The sequence below is a fragment of the Chlorocebus sabaeus genome, chromosome 20 (assembly GCF_047675955.1).
Source record: "Chlorocebus sabaeus isolate Y175 chromosome 20, mChlSab1.0.hap1, whole genome shotgun sequence".
NCBI lineage: Eukaryota > Metazoa > Chordata > Mammalia > Primates > Cercopithecidae > Chlorocebus > Chlorocebus sabaeus.
Window position 1 is genome coordinate 20500234 of NC_132923.1, and position 14310 is coordinate 20514543.

Here is a 14310-nt window from a genome sequence, read left to right on the forward strand (position 1 = left end):
TTAGGGAAATAGATGTTTGTGGGAAACACAAAGGAACTTTTAGTGAACTCCAGGAGAGACACAGAAAAATCCAAGTAAGAGACGGAAGGGTCTGCAAGATTTTTTCTGAAATGGAGGGGGCGCTTTGTCATCTTGCTCAGGAGGCACCCACAAGCCGCTGTCATGACAGTGAGACTGTCCTTCAGAGGCTCCTTCAGCCAGGGTCCAATTTCAGGCAATATCTGATACATCGCAATCTAACGCCCATCCATGAATCTTTATGTTCTCTCCAAATTTGGTATAACGGTTGTTTCTACATATTCTAGAGTCATTCTGAGACACCCATAAACTGATCACGACAGCCAGAAAAAAAAGCCCAAGTCAAAGAGATTCCTGTTTTCCTAAACTAAGTCATCAACAAGTCCAGTTACCTGAGATCTCACTCATACTTCCCATCAACCAGCAAGCCAACTTCATATGTTTACAGAATAAGAATGTGACTGTGCACCTACTGGTAGACATGTTGTATAGCACATATAGGGTCAATTCATCAATAAGTATTTTTTTAACACATCCTCTGTGGTGGGCACCATCACATGCTAGAACACAGCAATGCACAAGATAGACGTGGTCATGCATTCACAGTAGTGAGGAAGACAAATCGCATAGAATATAAGTGTGGGGATGCTATTATGAGAAAAATAACAAATGACAAAAATAAAGGTTTTAGAAGTCCAAAATTAAGTGTCCTCTCCAGCATAGGACTTCCCCTCTGTGTTGTGATTCAATTCCACTCGAGTAATTTGAGTGGAGCATCCATTTTATGCTGGGCTCTGTGCACACATGTTGCCACGAGGTTTACAGATAACTTGACAAAGCATGACAAATAACCTGGAAATCACGGCAATCTAGTGCAAGGTAGAGGTTTGCACAGATGCTATGAATACATAGAAAAAGGACACTTCATCCAGTTTGGAGGTTGGGAGGCCTTCCTGGAGGCAGAGTGTGTTGGAGTTGTATCTTGAAAGCTTACTAGGCATTAGCTAGGAAAAAGGGGGCATGAAAGTTGTTCTAGAAAGAGAAAATAGCAGGTATTGAGCCAGGCATGAGGCGCACAAAGAGAGAATTTGTGCTCCTCATGCCTGTGCAATTGTTCCTGTGATATTTTTAGAACACAATTGCCTTAGAGGAGGTGGTGAAGTGGGAGAATAAACAGTGAGAGGTCCCGAAAGTAAAGGAAGAGTTTCAAGACCAAAGTCAACAGTAAGTGGCTGAGTAAGTTAAGACTCCCAAATGTCCATGGAGTCTGACAGCTAGAATAGGATGGCTGCATTGGGGGAACGCTGGGCACTAGCATTAATGGTGGGGGAGAGGTGGGCATTACATGTGGATTAAGGGTGAATGGAAGACAACCAAGTGAAGACAGAAGTAAGCAACCCCTCCAAGAACTTTTTTTTTTTTTTTTTAAGACGGAATCTTGCTCTGTCACTAGGCTGGAGTGCAGTGGCGTGATCTTGGCTCACTGCAAACTCTGCCACCCGTGTTCAAGTGATTCTCCTGCCTCAGCCTCCTGAGTAGCTGGGACTACAGGCTCGCACCACCACACCTGGCTAATTTTTGTATTTTTAGTAAAGATGGGGTTTCACCAGGTTAGCTAGGATGGTCTCGATCTCCTGACCTCGTGATCTGCCCACCTTGGCCTCCTAAAGTGCTGGAATTACAGGAGTGAGCCACCGCGCCCGGCCCCAAGAACTTTTACTATGGGGAAAACCAAAACAACAGGGATGGGAACAGTTTTGTTTTGTTTTTTTCCTTACAAAATGACACACAGGCTTAAACATGTTTAAATGCTGACAGAAAAGAGTCAGTGGTGAAAGAAGAGGTAGCAGAGAGCAAAACCATTTGGTAAGGATTTCCCACCTGAAAGGAGTCATGCACATCTGGAAACCTGAGTGAGGAATTCATCTTGGTGTGGCAGAAGGAAAGAAGGGGAAAAGGGTGCATGCAGATACAGATAAAAGGGGGGCAGGGGGCAGTGAAAATCAGAGAAGATTTCCAGTCTGCTGTCTATGTTCTTTATAGAGCGGGAGACGTTAATGAGCTAAGAGTGAAGTGGAAGGCAAGAGATTTCAGGCAATAGACTACTGTAATAGCTGCTATAAGGAATGAGAAATTGTTTAGGTACATGCGTAAAGATAACCCGACAGTATCAAGACTTGGCTGAGGCTGGGTCCCTGAGGCTGTGGGATATCAGTAGGCTCAGTTGTGATATCTTCTCCACCATCTCTTAGCCCTCCAAAGGTAAGAGCTGAGGTGCTAAGATTGGAGTTTGCTGGGCAAAAGCTGGAGAAAGATATAAAAGCAACAGAGGGTTTCGGTAGTGGGCTATATTTTCCAGCCTGAATAAAGAACAGATAAAGCTAGTGGTAGAACAGGGAACATTAGGGCAACTTCAGGGACCTGAAGTCTGAGCAGGTACAGTGGGGAAAAGTAATACAAGGGTTAACTAGATAGAATATTACAGGCAGAGTGGTTGAGAAATAGTATTCTCGAACAGTTAAGTTCTCAGAATGTGTTGAACACCAAGACTAGCCTCGTGAATCTGCCAGCCCCGCTGATGTAATTCCATAGAACTTGAATGTTAGTAACATAGCAGTGACTATATATATATATATTTTGTTTCCTGAGTTAATAAACTAATGAAAGATTCATCACCATCAAATCATTTTTAACTAATAGAAGCTTAACAGTGTGTGTGCATGTGTGTATGTATGTACGTGTGTGTATGTATGCACATAACACATGTGAAGAGTAGCCTATTGGAAAAAGTACTTCATTGTAAATCTGTTCTACAAATTGTGCCCTCATTTGATGCTGAAATGAGGACACAAGCAGGACAAGATCACACCGAACAGAACAAGGTCACACACTCCTGGAAAACAACTATAATCTCTCACTTGTTACACAGGTTATTAGCTCACCCTTATGACCTGTTTTGACTGCCAAAGGTGAAAGTCAGAGTAAGAGAATGCTTTTTGAGACCCAGAACCACAAATTCCAGTTTTAATTTTATTCCTGCATCACTTCTGCTGCAACTTAGACTCACGATCTTAGAAATGGAAGAGACCCCAGAAGTTGCCTTGTCTGGTGTGACTTTATGGAGGATCAGAGTGACAAGGTGACTTTCCTAACATCACACTGGCAGTTAGAGGTAGAACTAGACAGGCTCTCCAACACTTCTTTCCATCACACTTTGCCACACCCTTAAGTACTGATGTACCAGAAGTACTGCCTATCCTTTATCCTCTTCCTGAACCTAAAAATGCCTTCAATTTAAAGTCAAGACTCATGAAATAAGGAGTCCTAAGTCTCCACGTATTTGGGCATCAGCAGTTATTCCGGCATCCAACAAGCACGAAGCGTCATGTAGCAAGGACCAGACAGTGATGCCCCTGCTGTGGGACCTGAGTGGAAGCCTCTTCCTCTAGGTGATGGGCAGCCCCGTCCCTCCCACATCTCTGGCTACACTTCCTGCATATGTTCTTACCCACACAGCATCGCCATGCTATTTGGTAGCCCCAGAAGTGATTTGTGCTGGGAGTTTCCAGGCTTACTCCCAGATACCTCTTGTCACCCTCATGGTGTGACAACACAGAACCCCCAGACTGTTTCTCTTCACTTATTCTGGCCACACCCTGAACAGACACAGCAAGAAGTTCGTTTCAGGGTGTGGAAAAGCAGGCAGTGGGGCTTGGGGTAGCTGTACAGTGATCTAAAGAAGGAGGCTCTAACACAAGTAGAGACCCGTTGCAAGCCCAACCCTGGAATTCCTTTACTGCCTCTCAAACTTTAGGAAGCCAGCAAGATACCAGTTGCAGCCTCAAGGTAGCCTTGAGGCAACCTTGTCACCAAACTCTTTCATGGCAAAACATGGAAACAAATGTTGTTTGGGCCTCGCTCTTCCCAGGCATGTCTCCATGCTGTTGCAGGTCCATGTCCCATCCTGGGCCGCTTTCCCCTCCTCCTCCTTAACCACAGCATCAGGCTCATTGTTGCCCCACAAGTCATTTGCTGCTATTAATAGATCAAGTTTGTGAATAGTTTACTGTTTCAAATATAAATTATGGGGATTCAAGGTTAACCCCTATCATATCACTCTGACTCACTTGCATTCCGATACACTTCCTTGCGAGAGAGACAGAGTGGTGGTGCTAAGTAGCATGCCAGGAATGTCACACAGGCCTGGTCACACCCATGACCACACAGCCTATGTGTATGTCATTCCCAATGAGTGTTACTGAGAAGAAAAGGCTGAGGACTTCCTTCCAGAAAACAAGAAGGCAGACTTCTAATTCCGGAATTTCATTAAATCCAATCATCAGTTAGAAAAATTTCAACAAAACAAAAACAGGCACCCTCTCTGTCTTTCAGGGGCTAATAATGTAAAGAAATGGAAAGTTAAATCCAGTGATAGATACACACGAGACCATAGGCTTTCCATCATCATATCCCTTCCTTTTTAGACTAATCCTAATGTCGAAGGCTCATTTGTGCCTATCCATCATTCTTTAAGGTGGATGCTATGATTATTCCCATTTTATAGATGAGGAAACCAAAGTTCAGAACATTTAAATAATTTGCCTAGGTTCCCAAAGTTAGTAAGTTACAGAACATATCCTTCCAAAGCCCATATTTCTAACCACTGCCCTGTTCTGTCTCCCCAAAAGAAAAAGGTGACTGGGAATGAAACACACCTTGAATGTTTGAATGGGGTTCCCTTAGCCCAGAAGACCTTTCCTATACTTCTCCACTTATTAAAACCCTACACTTCCTCCAAGGCTTTGTCTCCACTCTTCTCTCTGTAAGACACCTTTCCCATCAGAACTAATGCACCTCTGTTCTCCTCCAGCAATCTGTTGAAATCTCTACTGCATCCCTTATGGTCTACCATGCATTATATTAAGCACTTGCCTGACTGCATGTGAAATTCCCTCCTTCTTCCTTTGGGGTTATGTACAAAATCTGCAGATGGGACAGGGCTATCCTAGAGACCAAAACCAAAATTTCTCTCTCATTTAGCAGGCCACATCTCAGGCCTTGGTCTACCCTCAAACAGTAGCACAGTATTTTGCACAAAGCAGGTGCTTAGTATGTGTTTGCAGAGATATAGAGGAGTTTAGCAGAGGACATTCGGCCTTTGGACTAAAAAAGACAAGGCTGAAACTTCAGAGCCCTCTCAATTTAGCTGTGTAACTTTGGACACGTTATTTAATCTCCACAAGCCTCTGTTTCCTCCTCTGTAAAAACGGAGGCAATATGTACATCACATAGTTGTTGATTAGATTAAATGAGATCCTGTATGCGCCTTGACCTGTCACCTTCCACACCAATCTTGCCTAATCTTTAACGAACTCTAAAGATATTTGTGATCATATATGTGCAAGATACTCTGAATGTTGAAGGCAAGAAAGGCATGCAAGACACTGTTCTCCCCTCCAGAAACTTATAAAGAATGAAATGATATGACATGTAAGTTGCCAACCAAGATGATAATAGAAAAGTGTCAGGAGTTGATATACAAACTCATGATCAAATAAATGGTGCCAGTAATACTAATTATAATGGGAGTGAATATGTGGGCAAAATCATTTTGTGATGGGGTGTCAGGGACTCTTTCTTGAGAAAGTGGACTCTGAGTTTGAAGGATGAATATGAGCCAGAAAACTGGTGAGGAGGAGGTAGGGCCCTTGGCCTGCTCAGGGCCCAGTTCTTGTTGGGCAGAAATGGAAGACTCAACCACCTACAGGAATGGAGTAGGGGACACACGTGAGAGAGGCAGCGGGGGCCAGGAGCAAGTGTCAGACACAGGAGTGATCAGCCTCCTGAGAATTGGCCAGCACATGCTCTGGCTAACAAACACTCAGCCCCAGCACATGGCGTCCAGGCAAGAAACTGGGACCTGTAGTTGCCAAATATTCTGATTTTTTTTCCCCTGAAAAGACAGAAATCTGGATTTCTATGCAAAATCTATTTTGAAATGTTTGTGAAAAACATTAGAAATAATCTACAGACCAAACGAAACGTGAGCACAAGCTGGATTCAACATGTCAAACACTGTTTAGGATTTCTGCCATTGGAAATGCAGGCGGAGCAGAGGGTAGAAGATAGAGCAGTTCAAGTTACTTGAACACCACGCTAAAAATTTTGGAGTTTTTTCTTACAAAAAATACAGGACCCATGAAAAAAATGCCAGCCAATATCTCTTCCATTTAGAGTCCTCAAAGGGAGGAATAATGGGAAATCACTTTCTTTACTCTAGTTTTTATCATCCCAGGCTGTCCTGATTTCTCTCCCTTAATGGTTTTGCCTAAGAAATATACTTTGCTTATCACTATGATAATGATCGTCGCCTTTGTACTTGTAAAGGCCTGAAAACTGCAGACCAGTGCCTACTTCTTAGTCAATTTAAATATTTTGGTTTTAACATTAACATCATGCCTTGGTAGGTTCATCTGTAAATGAAAAGGCTTAAACTAGATAATATTTAAGTTTCCTTCAAGTTCTAACATTTGACATGACCATCTAGACCATCTAGAAGAAATTAAGTTCTTAACTGGTGTGTACTAAAAATATAATATTTAAAAACCTAGTAGTTTCAGAGTTTTCAAAAAGCTTTGTTTTAATTTCATTAGCTCTTTTTCCATGACCCCATGAAGCTCCTATTATTATTCCCATTTTACAGAGAAGAAGGCCAAGGCTCAGGCAGGTTAAGTGACTCATGACCACGCGAGTATCAGTGGCAGAGCTGGAGTTCCTCCCCCATTCCCCAGATTCCAACTCTCCATTCTATACCCAGCAAGTCTCTGGACACTGGACCCTCAAAAAGAAGTAAGGCTGAGATATGTTAAGTCCCCCAACATTGTTATGGGGGACAGTCTGTTTTCTGAGGAGCATTTTATGTATCTTTTAGAAACAGCCTGAGATCCTTTCTGGATGCAGTGTGAATGGTGAGGGGGTACATGGGAGAGACCCGGTCTGTCCTTACCTTATTCGGTGATGAAGGTTTGTTTGGAAGCAGTGTGAATGGGGAGGAGGTACATGGGGGAGACCCGGTCTGTCCTTACCTTATTCAGTAGGCAATCTTCTAAGCCTCCCACAGTAAGGGATTTCATGGCTTCTTGGTCAGTCCTGAGTAGAACAGCAACTTCCTGGTTTTTTGTTTTTGTTTTTTTTTGTTTTTTTTTTTTTCTCAATGGAGTGCAACACTTGTGAGTAAACAGCACTCCCAGTAACGTGAGTCTCTGGGTACTAAATTTTTCTGGAAGTGTGTAATGGACCAGAGACTTGCCTTCCAAATCCTTCACTCATGTTTTTATTTCCAAATTGTGAAAATCCATCTGTCATCTTTTGGGAAATTAAAAAAAAAGAATTTAGAAAGAAGAGTTGATAAAATTGAATTTGAGTCCAACCTAATTATACCTTATTTAGCTACACTGACTGGTTCTTTGACCAGAGAGCAATTTTCCAAATTGTATTTCCCACCCAAGTACTTAAAAGTTCCACCCAAGTCAGAAATACCCTGTAGTTGGTTTCTCCTCACCTTTTTTGCTCCTATCCCGACACTAGATGCACTGTGGAACTCAGTATCTTATATCTCCTCGTCCTTATCCTGTTGACAGTAAACACTCCTTGCTCTCCAATCCAGAAAATCCCACAGACTGATTTACCTTCTTTACAATAAACAAATAGGAAACTGCCCAACAACCAGCCTGGCACCCATCATTATGCCCACAAACAAGTGATCAGGTCTTGTCAGTCAGAGCAGAGACAACGGTTGGCATTTAGAAAAGCATGCACACATGTACATACACGTACACACAGGCACACACACGTACACAGAGTGCACACAGGCACACACCCACAGGAATGGCTGGTCAGGAATCCTTCTGCTCACCTGCTGACCTTTCAACGTAATTTCCCTCTTCCAACTCGAAAGCTGGCAGTAAAAATAAAGTCAGTGTAAACAGATCCCTTGAGAGTCGAGGGAACACTCACGTCTGGTTTTGCCAGCAAAACTTAAGTTGGAAAACAGCTCAGGCAGTAAATTCCCCGCTGGGCTGGCCGGGGCTAGTTTTACTACAGGAAAAAAAAAAAAAAAAAAAAAAAAAAAAAAAAAAAAAAAAAAAAATTTCACAATGGTCTGATCTCCTTGAAGCTGGTAAACATCACAGAGTCTGCTATCAGATAATCTAAAGAAATTGCAGTCCTTCTGGGAGCACTGCTCACTTTTGAGCAATGTTCCAAAGGCAAGTGTTTCCAAGCCCACCTGTAAGTGCTGCCCACAAGGGCCACTCTACTATCTGGGGCCCCAGCACTTACATATCTTCCCATACTCTGCCCCAAGCAAAAGCCACATCAGAGCTCCCTAGCTGCTCTGTGCCCCACCCATGTCATTAGTTCCAGCTTTCAGTCCACCTTCTACAGAACTCCTGCCAATGCACAGCCTGATATAAATACTGTAAAGCTACATCCTCTCCAATGATCCACCGATAGCACCTCTCAAAACAGCTTCGATTTTCCATTTGCTTCTATATGGAATTCTAAATCTCCTTCTTTTGATATTAAGTGCTCCCAAATTTTTCAGAATCTTATTCCCTGGGCTTTTCTTATCATAGTAGTGCCAAACTATTTGTGTTTCACAGACGGCAAGAATTCTCTCTCCACCTCATTTTCAACATCACCGAAGTCCCACTGTTTCTCTCATGTGCTCATTTTTGTTGTTACTTCTGCTTTCACTGTAATCATTAACTTGTGAGTCCCTCTCCTCCAGTAGGGTCTTTTCTAATGTTTGAGGGTTACCCCAGACACTTGTCATCAGATGCACAAACTTTCATCATTTTTGTACCTGTGACTGCCCTATCTTGATTGCTCCAGTACTGCAGCTAATCAAAATGTTATAACTGGGATATTCTCTTGCCCTAAGATCCAGCGACAATTGCCAGATGTGAGCAGGGAAAGCAGCCAACAGGGCCAACTGAGCAATTGGGAAATGAAGAAATAATCACGTGCTCAGGAAAGCTACACAGTCCAATTTTACCGGGATGTCATATCCAGGGAATAGGTGTGTTGTGGGAGCACGACTCAGTTCCCTACTCCATGATATAGTTCCTTATGGACAAATGCTCTGAAATACAGGGCAGTCCCACAAATACAGACTCTCTGACAGCTCCTGTCTGACAGTTTGATGAAGGCAAGCTTTTTTTAGATGTATATATCTGAGTAATTGGATATAGGATCCGCAAAAAGGGATTGAATTACAGTAAGCCTAAGGCACTTGTATGCTAGGCCACTGAGGAAATTCAGAGTTAGCTCAAGTTCTCTTCCTTCCTCAGGAAACAAGTATTCTCCTTTCTCATGACTCACACCAAATGCAAGTACGGAAATGTAAATCTGCTTTGGCTCAGTTTCCATTGTGAAGACTAAGAACTTATTACAAGTTAGGTTAACAAGGTATTCAAAACCCTACGTTGTCAATCTGAGAAGTCCCGGGGAGATAATGCTAGCCCTGGTTTACCAGCAGAAGTGTTTGTTACTGATTTACTTAGTGTCTGAGATTTTAATTGCAAGAAAGAGGAAGGTTAGTTTGATCCAAATCAACCTTACACATGCAAATTTGTTAAAGTTAGCCAGGGTTACAAACTCTGATTTTTTAAAAGATTTCCTGTAATCCCAGGATGACTCAGATTAAATCTGACAATGCAGAATACCAGACAGAGATAATCATCTGTGATGTGATGAAGTCCACAGTAGTGAACAACCTGAGGCAAGGGCCAGTCTATTCTATATTTCCAGGGAAGCCTCAGGACCTAACACACAACTGACCCTCAATAAGCGTTACTGAATGTTTATTTGTTTGCATTAAACATTATGCAAAATGACATTATTAGAATGTCAGTAAATAAAATATAATATTTTAAGGTACGTAAAATCACCTTACAGATTATAAATTTAATTATATACATGCATCTGTGACTGCTTAAATTATCTTCTTTTATAGAAAGGCCCGATGTAAAAAAATTTAGTATAGTACTTGGCACATGATAAGAGCTCAATAAATATTTGTGTTTATACTCCATTTTACTCCCTGAGGAAAAAGATCTTTTTTTTTTTTTTTAGTGTTGTTTGGTTTTGTTGTTTGTTTTTAAATTTTTATTCCAATAGCTTTTCGCATACAAGTGGTTTCTGGTTATGCGGATGAATTGTATAGTACTAAAGTCTGAGATTTTGGTGCATTCATCACCCAAGTAGTGTACATTGTACCCAATATGTAGTTTCTTATTTCTTAGTCCCCTCCCAGGTCCCCCTTCTGAGTCTCCAAAGTCCATTATACCACTTTGTTTGCCTTTGTAGACCCATAGCTTAGCTCTCAGCTATAAGTGAGAATATAAGGAATTTGATTTTTCCATTCCTGAGTGACCTCACTTAAAATAGTGGCCCCCAGCTCCATCCAAATTGCTGCAAGAGACATAATTTTATTATTTTCATGACTGAGTAGTATTCCATGGTGTATACGTACCACATTTTCTTTATCCATTCATTGGTCGATGGACAATTAGGTTGGTTCCATATGAAAGATCCTTCTTTTAATGTATGTGAGTAATTCTCCTGGTCTTACCTGGTGGGTAGGATTGTTCACTGGGTTGGTCTTCACAGCTCCATCAAAAATCTGGTCTTTCACGTCTGACATGGTAACTGAGATAGTTTGAATTTGATCTTTGGTCTGGGTTCAGAGGTAGGGAACCCAAATACAAATGACTATATAAGCCAGGTGGGTAATAAAATTAATCAGGATAGAGTGGAATAATGGAAAGGGATGGGGGTCTGTGGTGGATGCAAGAGTACATAACTTATCTGGGATATTCTAACTTGTTTGGGTTATTTGTTTGTTTAATTTGTTTGTCTTTTTAAAGCAACACTGTACTATGCACAAGATTCCCCCCTGCACTCTGCACTCCTACAATACTAAAATAGTAACAGTTCCCTGAAAGACTCCTCCCTCACCATCTTCTCTGAACTCTTGCACCAACAATGCTCACTGCTTGGACTCTCCCCTTACCTTCCACCCCTTCACTGGACTTCTATTTTTTTTCTCCAAGATTTATCTTAGCTGTCACCTGCTCCAGGGCCTTCTCTGATTCTCAAGACTGAGTGGGGGACTCTATACGATGCTCCTGGGCCTCCCAGTGCTAAACTCCTACTTTAGCTCTTATCAAACTGCATTTTGCTACTTTGCTTGTATCTAGCTCCTGTGGTACCAAAAGCTCCTTGAAGGAAAAGATTTACCTTGCTGGAAACAGTATTGGACATATAGCAACTGCTTAATAAATGAATGAATGCATGCATGAATTAATGACTAAATGACAGTGAACCATTTTCTTATTCTACAATCTAATCCCATTCTATCTCCCATCTGCAGGCATAAGATAAAGTGAGAAAAGTAAAGTTAAATAATGAGTAAGCTCCCATTAGTTCATTTGGTAACACAACAAAAGTAGAAAAGGGATAAGGAAATTTTCCTTGCAAAGATGGATTTCAACTCGGAAAGTGCAAAACAGGTAAGATGTTGTGTACCTGAAGGAAGCCACTATTCACAGCCAAAAGGTGTCAGGAATGCTGAAAAACTACCCAATAATTACAACATGCCGTGTAGAACTTAGAAGCAAAAACTCATGTCTTTGTAAAAGTCATGGCTCCATCTGGCCATTTCAATTAAAAGTACATTATTTCCTAGCTGCAATTATTATCACAATACATACAGAAAGGACTAGTTCCCCAACATTAGACTGAAGGAGGAAAATAAAAGTTTATTTAACACCAACAATTCTACCACTGTAGAGCCTTGTGGTCAACAAGAAAGAATGAGAAGTAACCAGTGCTGTCAACTCCAGCTCTCTATGCAGCAAAGATGACCTGTTCTAGTTACAAAATCATACATCATAAAAGATCCTGGTTTGGGCTGGGTGCGGTGGCTCATGCCTGTAATCCCAGCACTTTGGGAGGCCAAGGTGGGTGGATCACGAAGTCAGGAGTTCAAGGCCAGCCTGACCAACATGGTGAAACCCCATTTCTACTAAAAATACAAAAATTCCCTGGGCGTGGTGGCATGCGCCTGTAATCCCAGCTACTCAGGAGGCTGAGGTAGGAGAATTGCTTGAACCCAGGAGGTGGAGGTTGCAGTGAGCTGAGATTATGCCACTGCACTCCAGCCTGGGTGACAGAGCGAGACCCTGTCTAAAAAAATAAAAAATAAAAAAATACATAAATAAATAAAAAATTCCGGTTTGGGCTGGGGGAAGGGAGACTGTATCTGTTTCCATCTCTCCGCATGTCCATCCATCTATATTTTTATACACTAGAATGTCGTTCTGGATCTTCCTCATTCAAATGGTGCAAGCTGGAGGGCAACCCAGAAACTTAGTTTTAACAGAGACCAGTTGTCAATATAATGAAGCTTCTGCTATGGCTTGGATGACACTTTATTTTCAAATCAAATAGTAAAAGGTGTTTCCATTTTCACATTTTCCTTCCTGGTGTAAAAAAAAAAAAAAAAAAAAAAAAAAAAAGAGTTGTATTTTTATCTGAAACTTTTCCTTAAGTCTATGTGCAACTCCTTTCCCTCAGACCTGAGCCATGTGAGGCTGGCATATTTTTCAGTTGACACCACCAGAAAAACACTGACAGTGAGAAAGGCTTTTAAGAAAGAAGACAAAGCTGGGTGCAGTGGTTTATGCCTGTAATCCCAGCACTTCGGGAGGCCGAGGCAGGCAGATCATCTGAGATCAGGAGTTCAACAGCAGCCTGGTCAACATGGTAAAAACCCCGTATCTACTAAAAATACAAAAATTAGCCGGGCATGGTTGGGGGCACCTGTAATCCCAGCTACTTGGGAGGCTGAGGCAGGGAGAATTGCTTGAACCCAGGAGGCGGAGGTTGCAATGAGCTGAGATCATGCCACTGCACTCCAGCCTGGGTGACAGAGTGAGATTTCTTCTCCAAAAAAAAAAAAAAAAAAAAAAAAAAAAACAACAACAACAAAAGACAGACATTTGGTTTTATTAATTTGTTATGTGATGGATCTAAGTGGTAACTTTATTGAGCTGTTCACCTCAGTTTCTGTGTTGGGAGGTGGCAGGGACTAGCTAGTTGGAGGAAGCAATTGTTGTCAGTTCATGGGCACATATGGGACCGTTTTCTCCTCCTGGCCTCTATTGCTCATGACACATGACAAATATGTCTGTGTTTTAATTTAAAAAGACCCATAGCAGACCCAGAGATCAATGGAACAGAAGAGAAAGTACAATAATAGATTCATACAAATACAGCCATTTGATCTTTGACAATGTGTAAACGCAGTTCAGTGGAGGAAACTTATCCTTTCCAGCTGGTGGTGGTGGAACAATTGGTCACCCACAAGAAAAGAAATAAACCTTAATATAGAGTTCACACCTCAGAATTATACGAAGTTAATAAAGATTAACTCAAAATGGTCCATTGATCTAAATGAATAACATAAAACGATAAAAGGTTTCAGAGGAAAAACCTTTATACAGAGAGGAACACAAAGAAATCAATAATTGTTACCTTTGAATGGTGGATTATGGCTATGTGTGTGTGTGAATTTGTTTCAATACATGTTCTACAAAGAGCATATGCTATATGTTTATAACCATGTTTATAACCAGAAAAACGTATAAATGCTACAAATGCCATTAAAAATAAAATAAAATGAACTCGTTTCTTGATGCTTCTTTTTTATTTGCTTTTCAGTTTTGTCAACATTCATCTGCATAATTAGAAAACAGACCCAGTCTCAATGTATAAATGTCTGAGAGCAAAAAAGTACTATCAGTATGACTGTAAAGTGTGTATTTCTGTGTTTGGTTTGCTTTCTTAAGATGTATCATGCTGAAGAAGAAAATATATGAATAAAAAAGAAACAAAAATATATGTAGGTCAGAGGCAGTAATAGAACACTCATAAATCATTTTGCATTACACATCTATCTTTTCAAGGTAGCTACACAATTTCAAGGGCAAGCATTTAACAGAAATATTTGAAAGTACATTGGAAAATGTTAATAGAATCTTCAGACTAGACAAACAAATTCATTGCACTCCTGCTTGGTACAAGTCCTGTGCTGGGTGCCAAAAATGCAATGATACTATTGATTCCGTAGGTCCCTGCTTTAGGTAAAATTAGAGAATTAAGGCCAAAGCATAAAGATTGGGTGTCCTCAGCCTTGTAATGATGGGTCGAGTCCCAAGTGGCCCA

At 41.2% G+C, this 14310-nt stretch overlaps 1 protein-coding gene across 2 annotated transcripts in view; it reads right to left on the reverse strand.

Moving 5' to 3' along the window:
- The window catches only part of MAB21L3 (mab-21 like 3), a 70174-nt gene that overhangs the window by 15007 nt on the left and 40857 nt on the right, over positions 1–14310 (reverse strand). Inside the window, exon 4 of one of the 2 annotated variants that reach the window (XM_037998050.2) lies at positions 7104–7383. In XM_037998050.2, the coding sequence (XP_037853978.2) occupies positions 7104–7151 (48 nt within the window). In that variant the 5' untranslated portion in view covers positions 7152–7383. Of the gene's footprint in view, positions 1–7103; positions 8096–14310 lie in introns of those variants that run through there. The other variant, XM_073008453.1, reaches the window with a different exon arrangement.